Consider the following 25,589-nt stretch of genomic DNA (forward strand, 5'->3'; position numbering starts at 1 on the left):
TGTGCGCTAGCAAAGGGTACTTTAATTTACTTAAAGTGTTTCAAGCCTTTCACTGATAGATATTTGTAAATTTAAGAATTTTGTTTAAAAAGGAAATACATTAAGATTTCCGCTTTACTAACATAGCAGGCTTAATGTTTGGATACTTATTTTGCGGTCTTATTTATATAGTTTACAACATTTTCGAGCTAACAAAGCAAATTTAATTTAATTTAATTGAATTTGCTATTCATGTTTATGATTTGTAAAGGGTATTTAAAATTCCACCAAAAATGGACATATTTAGTAAATGTAGTCCTTAATAAAGTGGGCGTGGCACAGCCAAGTTGAAAAGCACATAAAGTTCAAGCATTGGTGACCATAAAGGAGATTTATAAAACAAAAAAAATAAATTTGCCCATCATATTTATTTTATGGATTTTGTTATTTTAGCAAAAGCTGAACAAAAAAGACAAACAAATATAGCTTTAATATTCAACTGAATGCAATGAAAATTAAATTACTAATTTGTTTTGCGGTTGATTTGTTTACTTACTAGGAAATGAACAGTAACAGGTTACAGATACAGTGGCAGCCAAGTAAATAGTACTCTGTTAGATTAAACTAAATAAAAGAATTAAGATAGTAAAAATTCTTTTTAAATATTAAATATGATAAATATTTTTAAAACTCTTATATTTTAAAATAAAATCAATAAAACTTTCTAATATTCTTCCGATTTTGGTTGGTTTCAACAAATTTGTCTATAGTTGTTTTTTTTTTTTCCAAGAGCAAATAATATAATTTAGTAACCAAGCGGACTTTTACCGCCCATCTCCGTGTTTTGCCAACCAATTGAGGCGTGTCAGTCTGAAAGAGAGCGGCGATGGCAAAAATTAACTAAACCATCCGTCGGTGCAGCTAGTCAACTGCCATGGTCCATTCAATTATTCATTTTGCATGCAATTTCGAATTTGAATTTCATTTATGCAACGTTTTAATTAAATTTTTTGCTTCTTTTGCAGCTCTAGCCACACTCACACCCCCAATAACACGCACACACACACACACACACTCTAACACAACAGCAGCTGCCGCTTAAAGCCACAAAAATTACGCATACGCACTGTATATATTAAATTAAAAAAGTTGACACGACGAGAGCAGATGGGAAAAAAGTTATACGACTTTTTGGATTTTGGTTTCCACATTTGGAAATTGAATTTCGGTTTTCATAGTTGTTTTTGCATTTCCACTCTTGCTGGCAGAGCGCGAGATGAGGTGTAATTTGAAAAATGTTTGACAAAATGACAGGGGCAGTGATTTTGAAATACAATCTGCTTGCCTAAATGCGATTCACATTTGCCAGTGAAGGTCAAACACAATCAGTCTGCCCCCACGCATTAGGTCTACACTTGAAGAAATAAAAAAGGAAAAGCCAAAGTGTAATTAACTAAAATGTATATGAAACATAAAACTCAAAAACTAAGTGTTTTATTTAAATATCATAATATGCTAATGGTAATATTACTTTTAGTACACAAATAACTAACCACTTTTTATTCTCAGTGTCGGCACTTAACGAAGGGGCGCTCGGTTTTTGGCTGCGAATCCAGCCAAATAAAATATGAAAATCCTTGTGCCCGGCATTAAACGCTGTGATCATATGTCCACCGCCCCTCCGCCTTTGCCCCACCAAAACTGGGCGTGGCAGGATATCTGGATATCTGGCTGGTAGCCGGGAATCGGGAAGTGCAAATAACTGTTGCCAAACATTTTCAGCGAAAATGTTCGCATTGCATACATTTGGGGTATATTGGAGGCTGGTTCGGATGGCTGGCAGGATGGGAGGATGGCAGGAGGGGAGGTGCTGCTGCAGTGACTGCTTGTAGCAATGCAAGCAAACAAGATTTAACGATAAAATTTTAATTAGTGCATAAATGGGCGCCTGATTGTGTGGGCGTGGTCGCATAGAGAGCGCAAGACATGTTGGCCATACACGAGTATTGGTAGTAGTAGCTGTACCCACACTCGTATGCCATGCCATGCCATCCATGAACCCAGAGCCAGACACATTGCGGCTTTGGCACTCTGGTGCTTCCATTTGCCAACGCACAGGCATCGCATCGAGAGTGCCGCCTGAAAATCGAGATGTGGAAATTTGGAGATCCAGTGAGTTGGGGCCCATGAGTGGGGGCCATGAGTTGGGCACTACCCGGCTGAAATTAAGAAATTTTGTCCCGCTGCCATGTGCCGTGTTTGCAATGCCATCGATGCGGAACTTTGCGCTGCAAGACTCTCGATAAGCGTTCATTTTGAATTCTCCGCGGGGTTTCTGCTATATGTATATTAAAAGGAAAATTCACGATTTATATGCCTGTATTTGCACCTCAATAAAAAGTCATGTTCTATAATTTAATATTTAAAAGAAATATTATAAATATTTCAATGCCCTAAAAATCGTATAAGTCCCAAGAATAAATATTTCAATGCTCTAAAAATCGTATAAATCCCAAGAAACTTTGAATGAAAGACGTAAAAAACTAAACATAGTCTCAACACTATATACATATATATAAGCAAAGTGAACACGATGAGGCGCAACAGACCGCCAGGTACTAACTTTATTCAATATTGCAGCTTTTCGCTATGGCTTCTTGGCTCGTTTGTTTTACCTTTTTCTAACATTTTTTCCGTTTCATTTTAGCCGTTACTTGCCTCAGTTTTTTACAGCTTACCTCGATGGCTGCTCGACATGCACTTTGCATACATTTTACCTTTACGATCTGGCGCTGCGTTTAAATATTTAGTAGATAGTAAACTATGCGCTACCCATGTTCATCTCGGTGCGGTGATGTGCGTGTGTCTGATGAAATATTTATTAAAATAACCAAAGGCATGCAAAAGCATCGAACGACTCAAAGAGATGTGCCTTCAAGATAGAAGATTGGAGTTCGTTTGGGCTGGCAGTGAAACTATCTGAAACTGTGATAAGTAACTGTTTCGCTTTTAGAATCTTTTTAGGATCTCGACGTTCATACGGACACATACGGACGGTCATACGGACTCCGCAAGTGATCGCGATCAAGAATATATATACTTTCTAGGCTTGTCGCAAACGCTTCTTCTACTTGTTACCTACTTTTCAATGAATAGAATCTACCTATTTTATAAATAGGTTCTGCAACACTGTACTCAATGCACAGCATTCAAATAAAGTTACTATTTGATGAAGTTAAAAGAGTGATTTTCGTTCAATCCACCCAAAGCTGAAAGCCAGAAACAATTCGAAATTGAATCACAGTGACCACTTTGTGGCATCACTAATCAAAAAACGGTCAAAATAGAGCTGCATAATATGCTCTCTCTGGCTTTTCGCACGCAACCGATATTCAGCTGTATGGGCAAAATGCAGAATTTATGTTTTAATTAAAATATGTAAATGCGCCAAATCGTGTAGAAAGCTTCGTCAAGAGCCGCTTGGCCGAAAGTGACCGGGCAAAATCAGCCAAAAACATTTCACACATTTACCAATAATGCGATTGCCGCAAAAATTAAGAGCAAATCCGCCGATGTTAGTGAGTTTGTGTGCTGAACAAATTTGAAAATGTGCGCCGCTTGTTCAAAAACTGCGAACCGCGAAACAATTTAGTTTATTTGCTTCTAATTGCAAACAACAGTTGTCTGATTTCTTTGCATACATACATATATGGTTGTATATACGACTATATGTATATGTTATGTTTCCAATTTCCCTCTCTGGCGAACTAACGAATTTATTTTGGCCAGCGAAAGTGGTGCTCTTTGATATTTCAGCTGGTGCAGTCAAGGCTGAAAATCGATCCCAAATCGCAGATGGAACAAATCCACTGAATTGCCCGCAATACTTTCAACTATTTCAAAACATTTTCCGAAGAGTTTAACTTCATTTCGCCCGTTCATCCTTGACCAGAGCCCAATTCGTAAAGTTCACTGCCCCATTATTATGCATGCTTCAGTGGTATTCAACATTTGTGCTAAATCCAAACTCAGGCGTCGTCATCATCATGACCAATAAATTCGCCGAGATGTCCATTTTTATTTATTCTCGCATTTCCAGTGTTTAGTTTACGCTTGAGAAAATCGCCATTTTCCCAACTTCATTGTGAAGAAACATTTATATATGCAACTGCAGGCAACATGTGCCCAAGAGTCCTGCGAAGAAGACCAAAGTCCAGGCTCTGCTACCAAGCAAAAAAAAGAAGAAATAAATAGAGCCCAAGGAGCAAAAGGAGCGAAAGGAAGAAACAAACTCAACTCAAGTCGACTCTGTCATTGCCGTTTCAATTTCCGTTTGAATTTTGCACTTCATTTCGCAAGTTCGCAATTTTCCTTAGAAAAAATCCAGTCCAAAAAAGGACGAAAAAAAAGCAGAGAACAGAAGGCAATGCAAATACGAAAGTGTATAAACAAAACAAAACGAGCATACACTCAATGTGAAGCAGAAGATGACAATAAATTGTCACAGAGGGAAAAAAGGAGCGTTGGAAAAATTGTAAACACGAACAGCTCTCCATTCTAATGATGGAAAATCATGGGCCCAAGCGGGAGACAATTGCACGTAACAGTGACTGGCAAGTCTTCTGTTTTCCAACGAAGTCCCCCAAAAAATCCCCATCATCCACACTGCGAGAAAATGTACTGAGCCAAGTGTGCTATAAACTTTCTAAATGAAATTTAAAGTAATTTTAAGTCACAGATTAATGTATAGTAATGTATTAGTTTACATAACTATCTATTTACTTATCTGTACAACAGTTTGATATTCCAATGTTATCAGCAAAAAATTAAATTCTAATTTTTCTAAGTGCACCGGCATTGGCATTGCCTGCTGTTTATTTGTTTGACAAATAACGAGCCAAGCCCATAATGAAGGAGGTGCAAATGATGTTGGCATTGTTTATTCGACTGCGAAATGTAATAGGCGCCTTCAAGGAGCAGGACCAGAAGGATCCAGCTGGGCGGGGTCATGACTCCCAGATTTGCTTTACGTTTTTTATGGCTGATTTGACGGGAAACGGAAACGCGAAATTGCAAAAGCGCAATAAAGTGTAGCATAAACAAAGGCGCGTACGCCGAATGACTGCCTGCTGGATGGAAATATATATATATATATGTACATAGATATACATATATAAATGCTACAACTTGAAAGTAAATTTGTTTGCCTTACTGTTGGTGCTGTTGGACTTATGCTTTATCTTGTTTTATTGCACGCAACGAACAGATTGTTGTTCATCTTTTATCCGCGTTTTATATTCAATTGGTTGGGGTTTCCTGTTTGGGAAAGTAGCAAGCTGCACTTCTGGCTTACCTCTTTCAATTTATAGTAATTTCATTTAGCATTTGCGGTTTAAAGAATACATAAATATTCTTAAATCAATCTTTTCTCCCGTGAAGCATAATTGTGAAGCATTATTTACAGTTTGCTCTGCTTGGACTGTTGTTATTTTCCACTTGTTTTTCCACTTGATGGCGTTCGAATTTGCACTGGAATAACAAAATTCTACAGTCATGTCTATCACTCGAAATACATGTGTTTGTGAGCCATTATGCAGTGTCAGCAGAGTTGAGTGAAAACAGGAGAATTCCTAAAGTATGCCACCCATGCCGAGGCGTTCGGATTGACGCATGCATTTCTCGCCGGAGGCCGCCTGCATGCATATTTATGATTCGTGTGCGTCTTATAAATAAAGAAATTGCAAAATGAAAATGCAAATGCAAAAACATCAGTTCCTGTGGAACTGTGTCAACAACGCGTGCCATAAGTCTACCTGTGCTCACCCAAAACCGAGCCACAATCTGACCAGAGTCGTCTTGCACTTCACATTCAGCTGGTGTTAAGTTGTTGGGTATATTTTCATGTCTTTTCCAGCTGAATAAGAAAAAAAATCTAGCAATAAAATGTTTAATTTTTTTCTATGAGTTGTAAGCATGCTTATTGAACTGATATTATTAATAGATTATATTATTTAAACTGTTTCATGAAAACCACATTCAATTATACCCCAAAGAAAAAATATTTAAGGGGTATGAAGTCCTGCTGACATCATCGGAAAATGAGAAGACGATATCCCAAGAATTAAGGGTGGCTGTTCCGACGTATCAACAGTTGGTTCCCAGCTGCAGTTGAGGGCAAGGATACGGATAGGATTGCGCACAAGTATCCAGAAGGGGCGCTTTCTGGGCGCAGTGAGGCGTGGTCGAACTGCTTTATCGACGCTATGTAGGTTGCCAAGCGACCGTAACCAAGCGTTGCCGACGAAAACAGAAAAACGCAAAACACACAAGACCCAAACACCGAGGAGCCAGCTGGGCAGTAAGGAGCGCAAATCCCGAGAAAACGAACGGCTGTGCGAAAAAATGGTAAGAAATGTGCCTGGAAAATGTTATCAGATACTCCGAAGATACTTATGTCCCTGTCCAGATACTTTCGCGCGGAAAAACCGACTCGGCGAGCTCGAGAAATGCCAGCGGAGGTCCTGGCAGTGGACTCGGCGTTGGAAGGCAGGCAAGGAAGACTCCGGCACCGGCCTCCCTAGAGGATTTCATCATCAGGCGGGACTACACGGGAGCCCGGGCTTTTCTGGAGGTGCGTATGGATTACTTTTGCCCCAAATTCAGTGGACAATCGTTGCTGAGTTTTCACATTTTATTTTCTTATACATGGCAGCATTAACTGCCGCAGCCAGTTTTAATTTAATTGGTATGGGTTGTTTCTTTACCTATATACATTATTTTCAACTAATTAGTGGTGATAAGTACACTTTTATGTGCTAATGTTGATTTTAGTTTAGCTTACAAAAGCTTTTTATAGCCAAATCTAAGGCGACTGATTAATTTCTTGTCAAAACACAAATCGATGGAAACCAATCAAATATTACATCAAAACAAATTTGTTTATTTGCTTAACTTATAAAGCAATAGTGCACAATAAATTATTCAGCTTAATTCGCGTTCGTCGGAATTACTCAACGAAAGTGAAGTTAAATTATCCAGAATACGCCTCGAAGGTAAATTCATCGAGAGGAACAGCAGGTGCATCTTCCGGGAATTGATCTTTGAAATTTTCACACAATTCCGCATCACTTATTTCATCCAGGCATTTTTGAAAAGACGGCGATAAAGGATCTGCCTTAACTGCGATTAGCGCGATTAAAAGACACACAAACAGAGACAAGAATTTCATGGTAGAGATCACAATGCATTCTGACTAGATGTCAGCTGCTTTTATACCAGTTTGGAAGATGTTGAATTTGGCCTAGACTCGTTTTTTTGTGACTTACTTATATAGATTAATGACGCGTATAACTTTGCATCTCTTAGTCCGAATACATTAATCGATTGATAGCCATCCATTGTTTTCTGAACGACCACTGTAAAATTTGAGTCTACTGAAGTTCAATCTGTGAATTAATATATTGTGGTTCAAAGACATGTTACCTTTGTTTATTCATAATCGATTTGTGCTACCACAGAGCATAGTATTAGTTTTATCAGAAAACCACTTGCTGTGTTTGCCGAAACGGACCTGTTTTATACATAACTTGTTTTTCGATTAGCTAATTTTTGCATTTATACACAATGCTTTTATTAGTCACTATTAAAGCAGTGACGTTAAATGTCGTGATTTTTAACAAACATGTGTAACTCTCAATAATGGTATTAAAAGGAAAACAAATTATATATATGCGGTGTGTCAAGTGTAATGTTAAATCGAATTGTAGAATATCTAACTGGTCCATCCATTTCAGTTCGCCAACGACGACGAGGACGAGGAGGAGGGTGCTCATGGATCCAAGCAGAGTCAGGTGGATCAGTGGATTGCCTTTTGCAATTTCCATTTGGGTGACTACCAACAGGCGCTGGCCCAATACAAGGCCATACAGCAGGGTTCGTCAACTCCTGATGGGAAATTGGATCTCAACCTGGCCGTGTGTATGTTCTACTTGGGCTTGTACGAGGAGGCCCAACAACTGATGGCCAATGCGGCTGACAATCCGCTGAAGCAGCGACTCCTCTTCCACTTGGCCCACAAGCTGGGCAACGAGGAGGAGTGGAGCCAGCTGCAGGAGGAGCTGCAGGATTCCTCGAGCTTGGAACAGCAGCTCAGCCTGGCTTCGATGCACTACATGCGGGCCCATTACCAGGAGGCCATCGATGTGTACAAACGGGTGCTGGTGGACAACAAGGAATACCAGGCCATCAATGTCTATTTGGCCTTGTGTTTTTACAAGCTCGACTATTACGACATGTCCCAGGAGGTCTTGGATGTGTATCTCAGTCAACATGGCGATAGTACCATAGCTATTAACCTAAAGGCTTGCAATCGATTTCGTTTGTTCAACGGTCGTGTGGCCGAGCAGGAAATCAAGAATATAGCCGATAATGGCACCTTCGGAGCGGATCTTCTGCGTCACAACTTGGTCGTTTTTCGGAACGGTGAAGGGGCATTGAGAGTCCTGCCAGGATTATTGAATATCATTCCTGAGGCTCGCTTGAATCTGGCTATATACTATCTGAAGCAGGGCGATGTTCAGGAAGCTCATGCTCTGATGAAGGAACTACAGCCAACTTCGCCGCATGAGTACATACTCAAAGGAGTGGTCCATGCCGCCCTGGGCCAGCAATTGGGATCGGTAAGGAAATGGATACAGATCTCGATGGGGAAAGCAATGTTACCATATCCTTTTCCTTATAGAAAGAGCACATCAAGACGGCCCAGCAAAACCTGCATTTGGTGGGCAGTTCGGCAACAGAGTGTGACACTATACCGGGTCGTCAGAGTATGGCCTCCGCCTTTTTCCTCTACGAGCAATTCGAGGAGGTGCTGGTCTACATGAACTCCATTCGCAGTTACTTCGTGAACGACGATGTTTTCAACTATAACTTTGCCCAGGCGAAATGCGCCACAGGATATTACAAGGAGGCGGAGGAGTTGCTGATGCAGATCTCCGACATGGATATCAAGAACCAGCATACCTACTGCATGATCCTGGCCAAGTGCCACATACATTGCGGTCACCCTGAGCTAGCTTGGAATGTATTCATCACCAGGGATACGAATGCGGAGGCATTTATCCTGTTGCAACTGATTGCCAATGAGTGTTACAAGTGTGCCGAATTTTGGGTGGCAGCCAAAGCATTTGATATGCTCGAAAAGTAAGTGGATTAATTAAGTAGCAAAATTAAAACAATTTACAAATAATTGGATTTAACAGACTAGATCCCAGTCCGGAGAATTGGGAGGGCAAAAGGGGCGCCTGCGCCGGAGTTTTGTTCGCCTTGTGCACCAAGGCACAAAGAGGTCGTCCTGGTGGAGGAATCTCAGAGGTCATCGGCATCCTACGCGACTCGTCGAACTCGCAGGCTGAGGCCATGATCAAAACGATTCGAAAGCACATCAATCATTTTAAATAAATAATAAACTGAAGGCAAAATTAGATTTTGTTTATGTTAAGGCCAATTTCACACATATTAATACAATAAAAAGTTACTTTTCAAAATCAAATATTTATATGATAAGCTTGGCAAAATTGTGGTCGCCTTTCAATGCTTAAGTGAAATCACTTAAAATTGGTGTACTATTTTAATAATTAATTTAAATTTGGTCAGCCGCAACTCAAGTCAAAGACGATGGATTTTGGAGAGCTTATTTAAAATGGAAATAGCTTCTAAGTGGTGAAAAACGATACTAATTCATTTGCAATTGGCCTGGCAGCAGTTTTCACATGATACCTGATTAATTTGCGGCATACACGAATATAATTTGTATCCGCAAAACAATTTGGTTAATTAATTGAAGAGCAATTTTATCAAGAAAATTGAGACAGGCATTTCAAAAGTTATGCCAGTGCCAGCCGCTGTCCACTTAATAAATCAGGCGCAGCAACTTTCAAAAACTAATTGATAATTAATGAAATAAAATCCCGTCTTCATCTTTTGTTGCCTCTGACGCGCTGCCAACGAAATTCTCGGCTCAATTTAATTCCCTTGAGAGGCAATTATGCCTGAAAGGAGGAGGCACTCCTCCATTAACCCCCTAAAGCCCCTATACACACCGCTTTCTTTGCCTGCAGTTTGCTTTTGTTCAATTTGCTGGCCATTTCGCCTGCAGGCCAAAGGATCCAGGATTCTGGCCCTGGAATGGAAACAGAAACAGGACCAGAGGCCCAGCAGCAAATGGGGGAAAAGCATAATTAATGCGATTAGCAAAATGCGAAAGTGTCACTGAAATAACAACAATACGGCAATGATAATAGCCAAAAAGGAAGCCATTCCGGCAAAATAAGAAATACCCTTTCCATTCACTATTAAAACAGATAGCTTAAAAACATCTTAAAAGTGTAAACTGAATTTAGAGGCATATAGCACATATATTAAATAAAAAATATATATTAAAGGAATATTATAGCTGAGAAAAATTCAACTAAATTTTGAATTTAAATGCAATTTGATTATCGATTAAAATAACGATTTGTATATTTAGATTAATTTGGATCTCAACTGCTTTGAAGTACTGAAATGCATTCAGCCTTAGAGTAAGGATATATTTCATAGGCAAAACATTTCTTTGGAAAAACCCTCTAGTAGTTCGTACTCTTCTCATTCGAGGTCAGTTCAGGTCAGGCTAAGTTGACCCCGATGCCACTTAACGGGTTCGAGGCTCAGCAAACCAGCGGAAATGTGTCGCAGCCATTTTGGCTAATTGGCTTTGCTTTGCTACACCAATAAAAATTGGTAGCAAGATAAACCGGAAATGGCGCAGCATTGAGCTTAATATATAGATATGTTTATCTACCAAATTTCGCCAGGATTTTTTGCTGCCTTGCCAACACTTTTGCTAATTAGTCGAGCAAATATTTAAGCGAGGGCTGAGTGGAAAACTTTAAGGCTAATGCGGCTGGCATTTTTCACCGATGAATTTTTGTGCTCAAAAAACTTTTGGCTGGCTATAAATCAGCTGCTACCCCTGCCCGGCCATTCGCTCTTAACAATTCCATTACAAAAATTAAAAGCAAATGCAAAGATAACTTTTTCCAACAAGCCTGGGAAAAAATGGCAAGAAAATAGTTATTAAATATTTCTTTGGCTCAATCGCCGAGCGAACTTTTGCAGCACCTACACATAAATGAAAAGAAAAACTCACCAGCCAAAAAAGCAACCAGAAGTTGATCCTGATAAAGTTTTGTGTATATTTTTTTCTACCATTCTCGTTAGCTTTTTTATAAACTCTTATAAACGTATTAATTTGTGTGATTATCGCCCTAGAACTTAAAAGAGCAATGGGTTTTACAAAGGAGATTACCAATATATTATTCCACAACAAAAAGAATTTTGATATTTATTAAGTGTTTTTTTTTTTTTTGTTTATAAAAAAGTAAAATATCTTGTCTACAGGTTTCCTTACACCGATTGAATAAAATTCTCAGCCAAAACTTAGGTTCAACAACTTCAACTAATGGCTAATATATGCGCAGACTGACCAAACTTCAAGGTTATCTGAATGATTAACGAGTTGGACTGATTTGGCAAGTGAAATAAACTTTCCAGACATTAGTAGAAAACATGGAGAGTGGCCAATAAAATTCGAATGATCTCAATCATTAAGGAGGCTGTGTGAAAAAAGGCTAAGCTGAAATTTCTAGCATATGCCCACAACTAAACTCGTATTCAAATTGAACGTACATAAATTGTTGAGGTCATCAGTGTAGATATAAAATTTATAAAGTGTATGTTTTGTTAACTTAAATTAGTTTAGTACAAAATTCACAACCATGAGTTCGCATAAGATTAACCTGGAGAATGCCTACCAGAAGATGATAGAACAGAATATCAAAAGTCAGTTGGAGAAAAATGGAACCATGGCGGCACTACGGAGCGAAATGCACGTGAAGATCCTCCAGATGATACGTGGCCAGCAGAATAAGTCCAAAGTCCAAGCACTAACTGGTGGATCCAATCAATCGGAGGATCACAGCCTGGTCAAGCTGATCAACCAGATGATTATGGAGTTCCTCGATTGGTTCGGCTACAAGCACACCATGGAAACATTTCGCATGGAGACGGGTGAAAACGTGGCCAATCGCAGGGAGATGGAACAAAGTCTACACATCACACCCGAGTCAAAGGATTTTCCGCTCCTGGCTCAACTAGTTATGCGCGATTGGAAGTTCGGTGTGCAAAAAGGAGGTTCCAAAAAGTTGGTTCAGCTACCGGATCCTATGGAGGCCACTGTGCAAAGGAGTCGAAAATTGGTACAGGAACTAAAAGTTATGAGAGCACAAAAATCAGAAGTTAACCAAGGCAGACTAGTTCAAAACAATCGAAAACTCATCACTAATAATACGTTCACGAAAGGTCTCACACCCAAGAGCATTAGTACTCCACCTCGTTCGATCAAGAACGAGAATCCGAAGTCATACGTAGATAGTTCTGAATCCGATGTCCTGGAATCGGATTACAGCGAAGAAGAATCGGAGGACAGTGACGCATATAAGGACATACCCGATAGACAGATATTTATCGATGACTTGCCGCCAGAGGGAAAATATGCCCCAAATTATGGAGAAGAAGGTCCTTTTGAGGGTAAACAAAATCAGGCAAATGAACGCGACAATATTCCGAGCACATCGAGGAAGCAACATTTTTCAAGGAAGCCAGAAACTGAAAGTTCCGACTCTGATGATAAGCCTTCGATCAGTGGAATAAATAAAGTTTCAAGGCAGGACTATTGGAATTCCCCGCGAGGAGTGCAACTACGGAACAAAAATACCTTAAAACCGGAGGAAGAATGTGATACCCACATAAGAAAAGTCAATTTAGACAGCGATTACAGCTCGGATGAAGATTGATCAATGCCAGAAGTTCCTTATTTTTAAATTAGAAAGTCAATTTGTGTATGACAGTTGTCTTGGAAATTTCTTGCAGCTACACTAATAAACAATACATTTTGATTGGAGCATTTTTTTTAATTTTTAAGGATATTAAGGATTCTTAATGCGCATCTCTTACTTGCGAAATATTTAGATATTTACTGCCTTGCCTTTCAATTAATTACTGCTGGAGTTTACTGCTGGTTTTCTATTTAATATTCGAAACACAAACCACGAGGTTAACAATTAGTTAACTCGCCTCCGGGTCAACGGGGCTAAGGGTAAGGAATGACCAAAATGGCAGTCAATGGGGGACCGGCGACCATTGTGTTACATCATTATAATTGAAATCAATATCCCCCAGACGATGGCCACCCCCGATGGAAAGGGGGTGGTGGCATGAGGTGCAGTAATCGCGAATCGGATGCCGCCTGTCAATTCGATTGCATTAAAATGGCGTGCGAGTCTTAACACCATTAATTACAACGGCAATGAGTCAATATTATGACAGTTGCAACTGTGACCCCGACAACAAAGCGAACACGGTGGTGGCCGAAACCAAAGCCGGCCGACAACATCCTCAATCAATTAATTAGGCCTATCGGGAATGTCGTCGGAGGTCTCTGACCCTCTTAAGCAATCCGGTGTGCGATTGATTGATTTTATGCAGATGGATGAAACCCGAAAAGATGAATGGCGAAAACAGATATTGTTCAGGTGGGGTTTTCAAAACAAAGAGGTAAGTATTTGGAATGAACAATCTATTCACTTTTACAAATAATCTAGTTGCTTAAATTCCTTTCATTTTATGGTAAGAAAACTTGCTCGTAATAATACTAATACCAATGATTGCAATCACATCCTTTAGTTTGCTCTACTCTATCCAAACCAAACGGCAGGCACTTACATACAAGCACCCAGTAAACGATGGCCAACTGGTGCCTACATATATACGGATATATACGGATATACGCGGAAATATATACGAATCCACATGGAGCATATCAATAACCTGTACGGAGCGTACGAAAAATGCAATTTTAATTAGCCAGACGTGCGACAAACGCACGTAGAACGCATAACCGCAAGATGGTGCTGCAATTAGGCGAACCCATCCGAATCCGAATCAGAGTACGAATCCGTAGCAGGAGCTGGAGCAGGAGCAGAAGCAGGAGCAGCTCCCCGGGCCAACCAGTCGTCCCAGTCACTCAGTCATCGGCTACGTGCTGCTCTGCCAAACAAAATTATGTGGCCAAATGTTCGCGAGATGGGAAAGGGGAAGTCGGTTGGGTTGGGGTTGGGTTTGGGTTTGGGTTGGCTATGGCCAAATTACTTTATCGATTTGGCTCGTACTCGTACTTTGTACAATTCGGCTTGTTGAATACATTACCCGCTGAATGAGCCAACGTGGGTGGACACATGGACATGGCTGTGGAAGGATGAAGGGCTTGTGGGTTCAAAAGGGAGACCGTTGGATGACCACGCTAACGAGCCTCATTAGTGGCATGCGTGGCATCATTCTGTTCTTCTCGTTGACATTTGCAAACCGCGTGGAACGTGATTTCTTATGCGATTCAAGGCAGTAATGATTGTCCGACGACGAAATATTGAAGAGCAATTCATAAGAAAACTATGAATCCATTCCAGGTTTTTAAATAAATCTTAATGCATAAACCTTCAAAAAACCAAAGTACTACATGTACATTAATCGAAGTTTTAACTCAGTAACTAATGCAGCTCATTTAATTTATTTATATAACTAATCCCATTAAATACCAAAATGTGTTAAATTTAACTAAATTTCGAAACTCTGAACTTTCAATGGCATAGAGCACAAATTGCCTCTGTCTGATAGGGCTCACATGGCGTATGTGTAATATTTCAGTGGTCAGTTATCTGGTCTTAGCTTCAGCAAAACTGCCCAACGATTTGCGGTTTTGCTCGAGGTCGAAGGACGAGAGCTTATGAAAATATGTTCGGTTCGCCCACATTGTTTACAGCAATTTTATTGTGGCCAAGTTTCGACTATCATCCTGTGGCTTCTTCCTGTCTTAACTCGACATATGAACACATATAAATGTTTAATCCAAACGGCCACGCCCACACAAGCTGTCACGGAAGGGGGCGTAAGAGGAGGTCAGTTGAACTTTTGTAATGCCAAATCTTGGTGAGTTGACGAAAACCGAAAGAAACCGAATATCAAGGACATGGGCGATCACCGAAAACTTAATGACACTTAAAGTGAGCCAAACACAAAGTGTATATATACATATATATGTACATGTGGTACGTACAGTGTGCGACATAACGAGCTGGTTGCAGCGATGCGGAAACGCATTTTAGTGTTTTTTAATGCGAAAGCAATTCGAAAAGATTTCCTTTAAGCAAAAAAGTTCTAACGATAAGGAGGCATATTGGATTTTTGGCTCTGAAAAGGGGACGCATATTGCTTAAGAGACTGATTAGATATAACCACAATATATTCTAATATAGTTCTTATATATCTTGTTGTATAACAACTTAATACTGTTAGAAGGAACTAGTCATTAGATTTTCCAAAAGACTTGAGCAACTTAATTGCGACCTTTGAATTGCCCTGCCGTTTATAATTAACTTAATCGACTATGTTCACACTATTTCCACAAACTGAGAACGAGTCGACTGAAAGTAAGAAGCTTAGTGCACCCAGTAAATACATATATTAATACCTTTCGGCAGGTGTGATTTCCCACCAAACCAATTTAAGCAGATCATACATCGCCGTATTGGCAATAGTGTCTGATTTTGTGGGGATTATCTAAACAAGGGATGGCAATCAATTGCGAGTGCAATTGCTGCGATTAACGTTTTGCTGCCGAGTGTCGGGTCCTGAAAAGTCCTTCGGCAGTTTATATTCGACGACTGTCTATTAAGTTTTCCATTACAACTGATAGCGATCAGGACACGCCCACTCGGCAAACAGTGCAAACAGTCCCTTCCCCATCGTCCCTGCCACATGGGCACATCATATGGGGTAACTTCAAACGTAAATCGAATGAAAGGCCCAAAGTGAAAGCTAAAGACGTCAAGCCTTCCACTCCTCATCGCCTTCGTTGTGTGTGCGTGAAGGTCCTGGCAAATGCAGTCTTCGAAGTGTGCCTGAGTGTGTGTGGGTGTGGGTGTGGGTGTGAGTGCCATGACAACAATGGCATTTTGATACTTTTGTATGAGATTTAATGAAATTTGAATCCTTTTGTTGAGTGGAATAACAACGGCAAGGAAGCTGTTCTAGAGGGCGAAGAGAGAAGATGGGAAAACTGACAGGAAGCTGGTCGAAGGACGAGCAGAACAAGAAGCATTCGCCTGTGGGCAAGTTTCGTGAAAGTACACTGCAAAAAAATAAGATTCTTGCTGGTTTCAGTGATTTGAATAAAGATTTAAAGTAAAAATTTAATGAACTTTAGTTTTTAGAAAGAAAATAATAGTCTCGGAAATATCCTCCTTCAATGCCTTTATTTCTCTCAGTGCATTCAGTTTTCATGTAGTTAAAGTAACTGCGTGGCTGTGTTGGTATTTATAAGTATAGATAAATGTGTACGTTTTGGGTGTCTTACAACAATAGTAAAACAATCTTCTTAATGCACACTTTGGCCTAAAGGAATTTTTCCACTTGTAAACCGATACTCGTCGTAGGCCACCAGAGAGATATGTGTTCCGGGTCCGGATTCCATCACCATCCCGTCCCTTCAGCCGCCTCATCAGCATCGTCAATTTGGCATTGGATATACAAACATACATATACAGACTTGTGCGTATATTTACAGATGGGCCAATATATATGTATGTATGTATGCAGATATATTGACAGAGAAACATGTTAATAAACATCTGGAAGTTTGGTTTATTGTCATCGGCAATCTCTTCACAAAGAGACATCAAGTCGATGGGCATAAATTTGAAGAGACACCGAGGAGCAGACACTGAGACAATATGCTCGAGGGAACTTGCCCAAAAGGGTTCTCTTGTTTGTCCGGGGTTTTTGGGCGGAGGTATCAATAACATTGTTGTCCTGGCAAAAAGTGGATGGGTGCACAACATAGTAGCTCCTCTCCGTGATATTAGTGCCATGGCAAAGATGGCAGCCAAGGATGATGTGAGTGTGCGTTTTAGCCAGGCAGCTTCATCAATATTGTCAACTGCGGATGCTCCAGTCAACCTGGCCCACTTTCCTCTTGTTTGCCCGATAGTTTAAACCAATTTTCTAGTCTAATTCTGTGTTGCCAATACATTGTGTGGGTGTATTTTGGTTTGCACCATGGGTTTTCAAAGATACTTTTTTGGTACTTCAGCTAGGCTAAATGTTTTAACCAAAAGGATGTTGGCAAGGGCAAGATCAAAGGGCAATGTCTAAGGCTTCTTGTGGTGTGTGACATAGAGGAATATAGTTGTTTAAAAACACTAATTAATACATCTGAAAGCGTTCATTGTCGACAAATTAAAAAATATGCTTATTGATATGGAAAGTGCACTCTGAGTAGTACTTTAACTTATGACCCTGGTCCAAAATATCCCATTACCCCCTTCAGCTTAACCAGAAACTGACAATACACATTTGTCTCGACTGCCGCACATGTAAACCGATCTGCTGGCAAATTTACATTTAATTTTTGGCCAGACAAGACACAGAACATGCAATTACTACTGGCCCCAAAGAAAGGAAGGTTGCTTAAATGGGCGACTTTAAGGCAAGTTGGCCGTAAGAGACTGAGGCAAACGGAGGTGTTTTAGTTCTTAACTAACATTTTAGCGGTTTTGGCTTTTGGGTATGGCAAAGCTACCTTTTTTAGGGATTTTAATTAAAAAATTACTCATATCACCGAAGAGATGGAGATGGAGGATATGGAGCTCAAGCAGCTTTCTTGCCGTTTCTGCGTAAGATAAATTTGCCGGCTTGACGAAATATTCGTGTGGTTGCTTCATTCGGTAAAAGTCTGTGGCAGCGGCTGCCTGAAATTGTGCTGCAAGTTTATGAAAATTCCTTCTTTATGGAAAAGGTGGGTGTGCGTGTGTGTGTGTGTGCGAAAATGGTGTTGGCTTGTTAATTTTGCGCTGCTGCAGCGTTGCTGTCAAATTTATATGCTGGTTAGCTTAGCTAGCAAAACTTTTCGGTTTCTGGCCTGAAGAATGAGCATTTGTATGCGTGCTTGTGTGATTTTCTAATTTATGAGCCCAGTTAGAATTGGGACAATGTCGGCAAGCCAGAAAGTTCACCAAAAGCACTTTGACATAAAGCAGAACTCGTGCGATTCTGCTAAAGAAAAATAGCACACGGTTTGATGAAATTTAGTATTAACTAAAGTTGTATACTTAGTGTTCCCGATTTCTTAACTCCTCCGACGTCCGAGATACCTAGACTGTCCTAGCTACTTTTAAGTCCCACAGCCATACTTAAATTCTTCTTTTAGATATTCAAATATTACGAACTATAATTAGTTATAATTATTATATAAGTGTCATTAATTTAATTCATACAATCATTCATTTAATTCAAATCAATCAAAGGCAAATAGAGTAGCTAGCATTTATACCTAACAATAAACATTTCTTAAGCACAGTTTGAAAAATATTTATATTCCTATATAATATTTAAATATGCGCGCCAATTCTGACAGTGCAGCGAGTTGGCAGGTTGGCGTGTAACAGCTGTTAAGTCTGCACTGAGTTGACAGCTCTGACTCAAATCCTAAAAATCTACGTGGAGCAAAAATAAACAAATAATGGCAAAAAATCCAAAAAAGGAGGAGGACGGCGGTAACGACTGGGCCCAAAGTGACGAGGACGACAACTGGGACGATTGGGGCGATGACGATGACAAGTTCGTTCACGTGGAGAAGGAACAGCAGCCACAGGAGAAAGTCTCGAGCAGAAACGACGCAAAAGGAACGGCGGAAAATCAGGAAAAGCTGGAAACTCCCAGAATTTCTGCTCCAGCAACAGCATCCGCCACATCCTCGTCCTGGGGTCTGTGGGGCGGTAAACTGAGCTCCGTGCTAACCACCGCCACGGAGGGATTGGGCACGATAACCACCCAAGTCAACCAGGGGCTTAATCAAATCATCGGAGTGCCCGATCCCGAGGAGCTGGCTCGCATTAATGTGGCTGAAAAGGCGGAAAAGGCTGCTAAAGCGCCGCCAGAGGAAAATGTCGACGATGAAAAAGAATCTTCGGCCGCCTTTGGCTTGGACTTTGTCACCAATCTGGGCTCCAAGGTTCTCAACACCGGACTGGATACACTCGAGGGCATTGGCAAGAAGACCATGACCATCCTGCAGGACAACGATCCCAAGCTGATGAACAAGAGGAAACTGCTCGGTCTGGAGGCCAACTCGCCTAATTTGAGTGCCGTGTTGCTGGAGGCAAAGAAGGAGGCCGACCAAATGGAGCAATCCCTGCAACAGCTACAGCTGAAAAGACAGAAGGCGCAGCTGCGTTTCGAAATCCTTTTCGAAAATTACTGCGGCCTGGTGCACTTCGAGGCCCTGGAGATCCTTTCCAAGGAGTCACGCCTCAAACTGGACACCCTACTCGATGCGGTTAGTGGCAATGCCCGTGCAGAGTTGCAGGAAACGATAAACGAGGTGAAGGAACTGATCGAACTGGAGGATCTGGATGTGGAGAGTGAAGGTGACTACGAGGCGGAGGAACTGAGCGAGCGATTGGCGGCCACAATCAAGGACGCCGAGCTGGGCATTCAGTTTGACGACATAGCCAAGTAAGTTGTCGGAAACTAATATTATTTAAACATACCATAAACCCAAATCTTTTGTACAGTCACTGGACGCAGTCCCTCAGCTGGTTGACCTCAGAGGAAGCAACTGCCGCCGATCTGGAGCAAGCCTATGCTAAGAGCATCCACGCGCTGAGTGAAGCGTGCGCCCTCGAGATGTGTAAGCTGCACAAAATCGCCGAGCTGTTGCTGGTGAAGCCACATCACAGCACCGCCAACGAAGTGGATGGCGTCGTCAATCTCTGCCAGCAGTTCAATGGACACCTTCAAGGACTTAGCCACCGCTTCGCCGCCGTTCTGAGCGGCAAGTCAGAAACGGAGGAATCAAAAGGCCGGGTCAGCACATTCTTTTCCGAAATGCTATCTGCCGTGCAGTTCATCGAGAAGGCCTACAAGCTATTTACACCCATTCTCCAGATGGGAGCTGTGTAAACGGATTTAAGATTAATTGTTGTACTTTCTACTTTTACTATTGCCTGGTTAGTGTTCTCAACTCACTTGTTTTTCCATATAAATGTACAAAATTATAAATGATTGCGTTGCAAATGCTTGTGATAACATTCCCGAAATTATTGAGAAGTTTTTTCAAAGTGCAACTGAAAGTTCGGTAGCCTGCATTCGTGTTTGGTTGGATTAGAGCCACCTAATAATAGTTGGCTTCAATGTGATGAACTATTTTTAAAACCCGACTCTCGATAGGCGCGGCAATAATTTTCAGGCATTATCTATTCTATGCCCTTTCTATTCGAACTATTCTATAAATCAAACGCAAAACACGAATATCAAATTGTCCATTCTCTAGTTAAGTCCAGCAAAATTTAGTTAGAATCATGGGAGATCGCAACAAGCAGCCGGTTATTCTGCTGAAGGTTCCGTCCTCCGATGATTTCTATGGTTCGGCGTTGCGCAGCCATAACCTGGATCCCATCTTCATTACTCCCTCGCATTTTGTGTTCAAGAATCTGAAGCAATTGCAAGCCAAGTTGCATGAGCCGCACAAATATGCCGGGATTATATTTGCATCCCCGCGCTGTGTCCAAGCTGTAAACGAGGCACTAGGAAAGACACCACTTCCTAGTTGCTGGCGTGCGTTACACAATTATTCCCTAGGCAAGAACACGCACAGCGCCGCCTGGATAACATTCCAGAATCTTCCGACTCTGGGCGATCATGCCGTGAATGCAAACAATCTGTGCGATCTGATCGTGGAGACGTTTGGACCCAAGAGGGATCTGCCACTGCTCATGCCCTGCGGCAATGGCGTGGGTCAGACACTGCGCCTCCGTTTGGTCGCCCAGGGATTCCGGGTGGATGCCTGCGAAGTGTACGAGAGTCGGTCGCATCCGGATTTCGTCAATCAGATGCGGCACGCCCTCAAATTCAAGCGAATGGAAACGATTGTGTTCTTCGGACCCTCCAGTGTCCGCAGCTCCTTGGAGTTCTTTGGGAACTACAACGTTTCGCTTAAGGATCGCAAGCTGATAGCCGTGGGCAGTGGCACCAGGAAGGCAATGGAGGAATCTGGAATTAAGGCGGACGGAGTCGTGAATGCTGCTGACGTCGACCGCCTGATAAATATCATCAAAACATAGTTTAGTATCGATCATTTTACGTTTTGTTTTTACCAGTTTTTACTTTTGGTATGATTTCAAAATCTGTTTGGTGTCCTTTAAAGAAATGAGGACAAAAGTGTGTTATTAATTAAAGTGTTTCAACAAAGTACATGTAATGTTTTTATTACAAAAACTATAATCAAATAGATTGGATCTATTTGAACAAGATACTTCAAGATATGAGTTTTAATTTAACAATTAGATACAAAATGGGATTAAATAACATAAAGTAATCATGTTCTTAAAAATAGCTTGCCAGTTTCAGACAAGTTTTCAAAGAAGTACAGATGTTTAAATGATGATGGATCTGAATGAATTTCTAAGCTCAATATTCTTCCATTTTACTAAAAACAAAGTGTAAGAATTGATAATGTTGTCTGTATGTTCGTTGTACTGCTTAGTTATTTAGAATTCTTCAACATGTCGAACATATCAATATTATTTTGTGGCTTGATGGGCGCACATAATTTGGCACGTTTGCCGCTTAAAGAGTTGCCCACGATCTGTAATAAAAGTTCAATAATTTAATTTCGATTATAGGTGCAATTAACAAATACTCACTGGTATATCATCGCCGCTATCAAAGTCGGAGGAATATGTGGTAATTTTTTGACGACGAGCATTACGCTTTCTGGCAGTGCTTGAAAATTCGTCTGTATTTTCCGGTTGCACCTTAGTAGGAATGCTCTCAGTTCTGGTTGGCCCTTTGGAATCTTTTAGCTGTTTAATTGTGGTCACTGGTTGGTCGATCAGGCAGTTAATTCGATTCATTTTAAATTGTAGCACAGCCATTTCATTCTGTTGGGCAATTTTAAATATATAACATGAAATATAATGAGTCCGATAGACTTACGTTCTTTTCACGCTCAAGTTCAATCAATTCGGTTTCTTTTCTTTTAATTTCAAGCTCCAATTCGGATACCTTTTTCTATATAAAAATAATAAATCATTTTGTAGAAAAAAGGTTAATGAAAAAGAATTTATAAGTCTTACCATTAGGTTATCTTTCTGAGACTGTAATTCCTCGCTAAATTTAACTTTGGCCGTGGATAATTCACTCTCGATTTCCTTCTTTTCAGCCTGAAGATTGATAATAGCGCTCTTTAGCGTATCATGATCACTAATCAAATATTCCAATTTATCCTGTTGAGCCTTAAAAGCTTTATTCCTTTCTTCGAGTTCAGATTTAAGTTTTTGTATTTCAACAGCGTTTCGCTTATTTTCGCTCTCAACTTCAGTGGCCTTCATCTGCATTTGATTAGCAAGCTGCTCCTGTTGCCTTTTGAGTTCTTCTTCAAAATTATGAGTTTTTTCTTGAATTTCATTACCAAGACGCTTTATTAGCTCTTCCTGATTGCTGCGATGGGACACCATTTCTATAAGTTTTTCCTGCAGTTCGGAGACCTGCAGAAGGGTTTCTTTGTGTAGCTTCTCACTGTTGCTTTTTAGCTGAGTAAAATCAACTGAAGCCTTGTTCAAGCTCTCTTTTAACTCTTGAACAACAATCTGTCAAGGAGAATAAATAATCAAGATACAATAAAATATGAATTTAGTATTTTTCAGACCAACCTCGTAGGCATCTGCTTGATCTTTTATTTCCTGGGAGTGCTTCAATTTTGTTTCAGTCAACTCATTGATATAACTTTCGTTGATATCAGCGAGCTCGCTCAATCTCTCCGTCATTTGAGTTAGTTCATCACTTAGGGAAACATGTCTTCTTTCCTTTTCCTCAATAAGAGTCTTAAACGTATTTATCTCATTGCGAACAAGTTCGAGTTCCCTCGTTGCCTGATCAGTCAATCGTTGCTGATCCACGAACTGCAATTCACTGGCTTCTAAATCACGTTGCAGTTTCGACAAAGCTTTGTTGGCCTCTATTGGCAGCTGCTCAATGCGATCTTCAAGCTGGGCGCAGTCAAGCATCTTTGCATTTAAGTCGCTGCTTAATTGTAAAATGTTTGCCTGTGGAGAACATAATGTTATAATCTAATACAAGGAAAGCCAGTGTAACCCACCTCAAACTTTTCCTTTTGTGCAGACACATCTTCAAATTGAAGCTGTAGGTCTTCGTGGAGCTCTTTGAGATCGGTAAGTTCATGTAGAATCATAGATTTGGCCACTTCTGCTTCTTCCAAATCCTTTTTATAATTCTCGCAGGCTCCAGCTAACTCACGATTCGTTTGCTGCATATTATTCAGCTGCAAAGTGAGATACACATGTAGATATATATAAATTTATATCTATATATTTTAAAATATAGTAAACTCACCTCTTGCGCCTGCAGGGCCATCCGGGATTGAGCATCTCGGAGCTCTGAATTTTTCTTCTCAACACATACTTTAATGATTTCCAGCTCCTTGTCGTAATGTTGCTCGCAGTGGGTGTACTTTTTGTTGATTTCCGTGTACTTCTGGATGTTCTCTGCGTTCTTCTCCTGCTGCTCGATAAGATCAGTTTTCAGTTGGGTCAGCTCCAGTTCCATATTTGTCAACCTGAAAGAATAAGCTCACTGCAGGCAGGAACTGTATTGAAGAAGGAAGGTCTTACTTTTCCTTCAAGCTGATATTTTCCGATTTTTTCTTCAGCGAGTCCATGGCGATGGCTCTCATTTTCTTGCTGACCACCAAGTCTTTCTTCTTGAGATTATTTAGCGATTCGTTGTACTGCTTTATGAAGCTATGAATTATTATTCCCGTGTGGGGCGACAGCTTCTGAATATCTGCCCATAATTCTCCCTCGTTTTTGGGAGACTTTTTTAGACTTTTTGTTGAACTGTCTATGGTGGCTGCAAAAGTTTGGTCTTCCTGTGTTTTTTCCACAGCCTGAGAAGTTTGCGCTTCAATTTTTGATTGCTGAACTCTAGGAGCCACTAGCGGAGTTCTTTTTTTGGATGGCTTTTCGTTTGATCTTTCGAAAAGTTGAGTTTTTACATGATCCTTTTTCCAAACAGTTGGAATTTGGCTGTTTTTTTCTTGGGCAACTGTACCTGGTTTTGGGGCTTTCGAGTGAGCTGCATCCACTAACGGTGCTCCCGATCTTTTCTTGGCGCCCGTCATTTTGCCAGCTAAGCAGTTGTATTAGCGCAACTAATTTATAAAAGAAATAAATATATATTGTACATTACAAACGTTTTGTTTAGTTTACCTAAACTTTTACCAAGTGCGTCCTGCGTTGAAAAGCAACGGTAAACATTAGCTAGAGATGAGCTTGATGACCTACAGTATATTGTTGTTCACAAGAGGTGTGTGTACTGTCTAAATACTGACCTCACGGTATTTTCTACTGAACGCCCCTGGTTTTGCGTTGTCGCCCTGGCTACGATAACTATGTTACAATTTAATAATAATTCTATTTTGGTTGTCAACATTCAGTTTTTGCTAGCTCTATTTAGAAATTTGAGTGCTGCAAGGAATCTAAGTGGCATCAGAAATCTGATCACGACTACATAATGGCGGGATCTGGAGTTGCCAAGCAGATATTTGCCCTCGATTTCGAGATCTTTGGACGAGTGCAAGGTATGCAATGCATTTTTCTGATTCGGCTTGTTAAACAGCGTATTAAATTTTGCAGGTGTGTTCTTCCGCAAAGTAAGTACTGGGAGGCCTATATATATATCTGGAAATCAACATTTAACTTATGTACATTTTTGGCTTAGCACACGTCGCATGAGGCTAAAAGATTGGGAGTTAGGGGCTGGTGCATGAATACCCGGGATGGGACCGTCAAGGGACAACTGGAGGCTCCTATGATGAATTTAATGGAAATGTAGGTACCGCTGCACTCCACTAATTCAATCATTTAACCATCGCCCACTAATTTGAAGGAAACATTGGCTGGAGAACAACCGAATTCCCAACGCTAAGGTCTCAAAGGCTGAATTTTCGCAAATCCAGGAAATCGAGGACTATACGTTCACTTCCTTTGACATAAAACATTAAAAACGAATTATTAGCTCTTTCGTTGTCCATCCAATTCCGAAACAAAGTCTAAATAAATTACCAGGGCTGCAACTTGCGTAAGCAGGCATATCTGCATTGCTATCGACTGAGTCGATAACATTCGATAGTATGAACATAAGAAATATTACGTTTCGCAAAACTGAACCCAGTACTGAAGTACAACAATAAATAAATAATAAATTATTTAAAACAAGGCGGAAAATTATTCCGAGAATCGATAGTCGCTAGTCGAAAGTGCGCACCACTCCAGTATCTACTCGATATATTGCTATCACAGCCGATAGTTTGCAGCTCCCTGCCATAGACACTGGTCATCTCGCTCGCACACACAACAGTGGGCCGCGCCACCGCCATAGGC

At 40.6% G+C, this 25,589-nt stretch overlaps 7 protein-coding genes and 1 non-coding gene across 12 annotated transcripts, besides 1 other annotated feature; 5 read left to right on the plus strand and 3 right to left on the minus strand.

The window, feature by feature from the left end:
• Positions 1-2,984: 2,984 nt before the first annotated feature.
• Positions 2,985-3,133: a mobile genetic element.
• Positions 3,134-5,961: 2,828 nt separating this feature from the next.
• On the minus strand, positions 5,962-6,601 carry asRNA:CR45206 (antisense RNA:CR45206). Its single transcript, NR_125169.1, has one exon.
• Ttc26 (Tetratricopeptide repeat domain 26) lies at positions 6,302-9,526 on the plus strand. The gene is made up of 5 exons (NM_142229.4): positions 6,302-6,384; positions 6,446-6,610; positions 7,773-8,657; positions 8,720-9,180; positions 9,240-9,526. Exons 1-5 carry the CDS (start codon positions 6,382-6,384, stop codon positions 9,436-9,438), a joined length of 1,713 nt encoding a protein of 570 aa, NP_650486.1. The 5' UTR covers positions 6,302-6,381; the 3' UTR covers positions 9,439-9,526.
• Positions 6,658-7,228, minus strand: CG45207 (uncharacterized protein). 2 transcript variants are annotated; one of them, NM_001382128.1, is made up of 1 exon: positions 6,658-7,228. In NM_001382128.1, the coding sequence occupies exon 1, from the start codon at positions 7,205-7,207 to the stop codon at positions 7,010-7,012; it is 198 nt and encodes a 65-aa protein (NP_001369016.1). In that variant the 5' UTR covers positions 7,208-7,228; the 3' UTR covers positions 6,658-7,009. The 2 variants fall into 2 exon arrangements, with proteins under 2 accessions (NP_001369016.1, NP_001369015.1); NM_001382127.1 differs by having other exon boundaries at positions 6,867-7,228.
• A 2,164-nt stretch (positions 9,527-11,690) lies between the features above and the next one.
• CG5614 (uncharacterized protein) lies at positions 11,691-12,978 on the plus strand. The gene has a single exon (NM_142230.2). It carries the CDS (start codon positions 11,796-11,798, stop codon positions 12,870-12,872), a length of 1,077 nt encoding a protein of 358 aa, NP_650487.1. The 5' UTR covers positions 11,691-11,795; the 3' UTR covers positions 12,873-12,978.
• A 5,610-nt stretch (positions 12,979-18,588) lies between these two features.
• CG9590 (uncharacterized protein) lies at positions 18,589-20,225 on the plus strand. Its single transcript, NM_142231.2, has 2 exons — positions 18,589-19,644; positions 19,704-20,225. The coding sequence occupies exons 1-2, from the start codon at positions 18,650-18,652 to the stop codon at positions 20,089-20,091; spliced, it is 1,383 nt and encodes a 460-aa protein (NP_650488.1). The 5' UTR covers positions 18,589-18,649; the 3' UTR covers positions 20,092-20,225.
• A 181-nt stretch (positions 20,226-20,406) lies between these two features.
• Positions 20,407-21,380, plus strand: Uros2 (Uroporphyrinogen III synthase 2). Its single transcript, NM_142232.2, has one exon. It carries the CDS (start codon positions 20,490-20,492, stop codon positions 21,249-21,251), a length of 762 nt encoding a protein of 253 aa, NP_650489.1. The 5' UTR covers positions 20,407-20,489; the 3' UTR covers positions 21,252-21,380.
• Positions 21,359-24,465, minus strand: c(3)G (crossover suppressor on 3 of Gowen). Of its 3 annotated transcripts, none has more exons than NM_142233.3 (9): positions 24,429-24,465; positions 23,820-24,358; positions 23,542-23,764; positions 23,288-23,470; positions 22,842-23,234; positions 22,266-22,778; positions 22,126-22,200; positions 21,834-22,070; positions 21,359-21,775 (listed from the first exon to the last, which is right to left on the minus strand). In NM_142233.3, the coding sequence occupies exons 2-9, from the start codon at positions 24,326-24,328 to the stop codon at positions 21,674-21,676; spliced, it is 2,235 nt and encodes a 744-aa protein (NP_650490.1). In that variant the 5' UTR covers positions 24,329-24,358; positions 24,429-24,465; the 3' UTR covers positions 21,359-21,673. The 3 variants fall into 3 exon arrangements, with proteins under 3 accessions (NP_650490.1, NP_732066.1, NP_732065.1); NM_169671.3 differs by having other exon boundaries at positions 24,417-24,465; NM_169670.3 differs by having other exon boundaries at positions 21,382-21,775.
• Positions 24,466-24,573: 108 nt separating this feature from the next.
• On the plus strand, positions 24,574-25,373 carry Acyp2 (Acylphosphatase 2). Of its 2 annotated transcripts, none has more exons than NM_001275683.1 (4): positions 24,574-24,787; positions 24,843-24,859; positions 24,928-25,037; positions 25,096-25,373. In NM_001275683.1, the coding sequence occupies exons 1-4, from the start codon at positions 24,721-24,723 to the stop codon at positions 25,208-25,210; spliced, it is 309 nt and encodes a 102-aa protein (NP_001262612.1). In that variant the 5' UTR covers positions 24,574-24,720; the 3' UTR covers positions 25,211-25,373. The 2 variants fall into 2 exon arrangements, with proteins under 2 accessions (NP_001262612.1, NP_650491.1); NM_142234.2 differs by having other exon boundaries at positions 25,096-25,297.
• Positions 25,374-25,589: the final 216 nt, after the last annotated feature.

Source organism: Drosophila melanogaster, chromosome 3R (genome assembly GCF_000001215.4).
Source record: "Drosophila melanogaster chromosome 3R".
Lineage (NCBI taxonomy): Eukaryota > Metazoa > Arthropoda > Insecta > Diptera > Drosophilidae > Drosophila > Drosophila melanogaster.

What these genes read in the sequence shown, in the direction of transcription:
- CG9590 (NM_142231.2), top strand. Translation starts at nt 18,650, where the DNA reads ATGGCAAAAAATCCAAAAAAGGAGGAGGACGGCGGTAACGACTGGGCC. An exon ending in CAGTTTGACGACATAGCCAA is followed by an intron (nt 19,645 to 19,703) that starts GTAAGTTGTCGG and finishes TCTTTTGTACAG; the next exon opens with TCACTGGACGCAGTCCCTCA.
- Uros2 (NM_142232.2), top strand. Translation starts at nt 20,490, where the DNA reads ATGGGAGATCGCAACAAGCAGCCGGTTATTCTGCTGAAGGTTCCGTCC.
- CG45207 (NM_001382128.1), bottom strand. Translation starts at nt 7,207, where the DNA reads ATGAAATTCTTGTCTCTGTTTGTGTGTCTTTTAATCGCGCTAATCGCA.
- CG5614 (NM_142230.2), top strand. Translation starts at nt 11,796, where the DNA reads ATGAGTTCGCATAAGATTAACCTGGAGAATGCCTACCAGAAGATGATA.
- Acyp2 (NM_001275683.1), top strand. Translation starts at nt 24,721, where the DNA reads ATGGCGGGATCTGGAGTTGCCAAGCAGATATTTGCCCTCGATTTCGAG. An exon ending in ATGATGAATTTAATGGAAAT is followed by an intron (nt 25,038 to 25,095) that starts GTAGGTACCGCT and finishes ACTAATTTGAAG; the next exon opens with GAAACATTGGCTGGAGAACA.
- Ttc26 (NM_142229.4), top strand. An exon ending in TGGGCCAGCAATTGGGATCG is followed by an intron (nt 8,658 to 8,719) that starts GTAAGGAAATGG and finishes TTTTCCTTATAG; the next exon opens with AAAGAGCACATCAAGACGGC. An exon ending in GCATTTGATATGCTCGAAAA is followed by an intron (nt 9,181 to 9,239) that starts GTAAGTGGATTA and finishes TGGATTTAACAG; the next exon opens with ACTAGATCCCAGTCCGGAGA.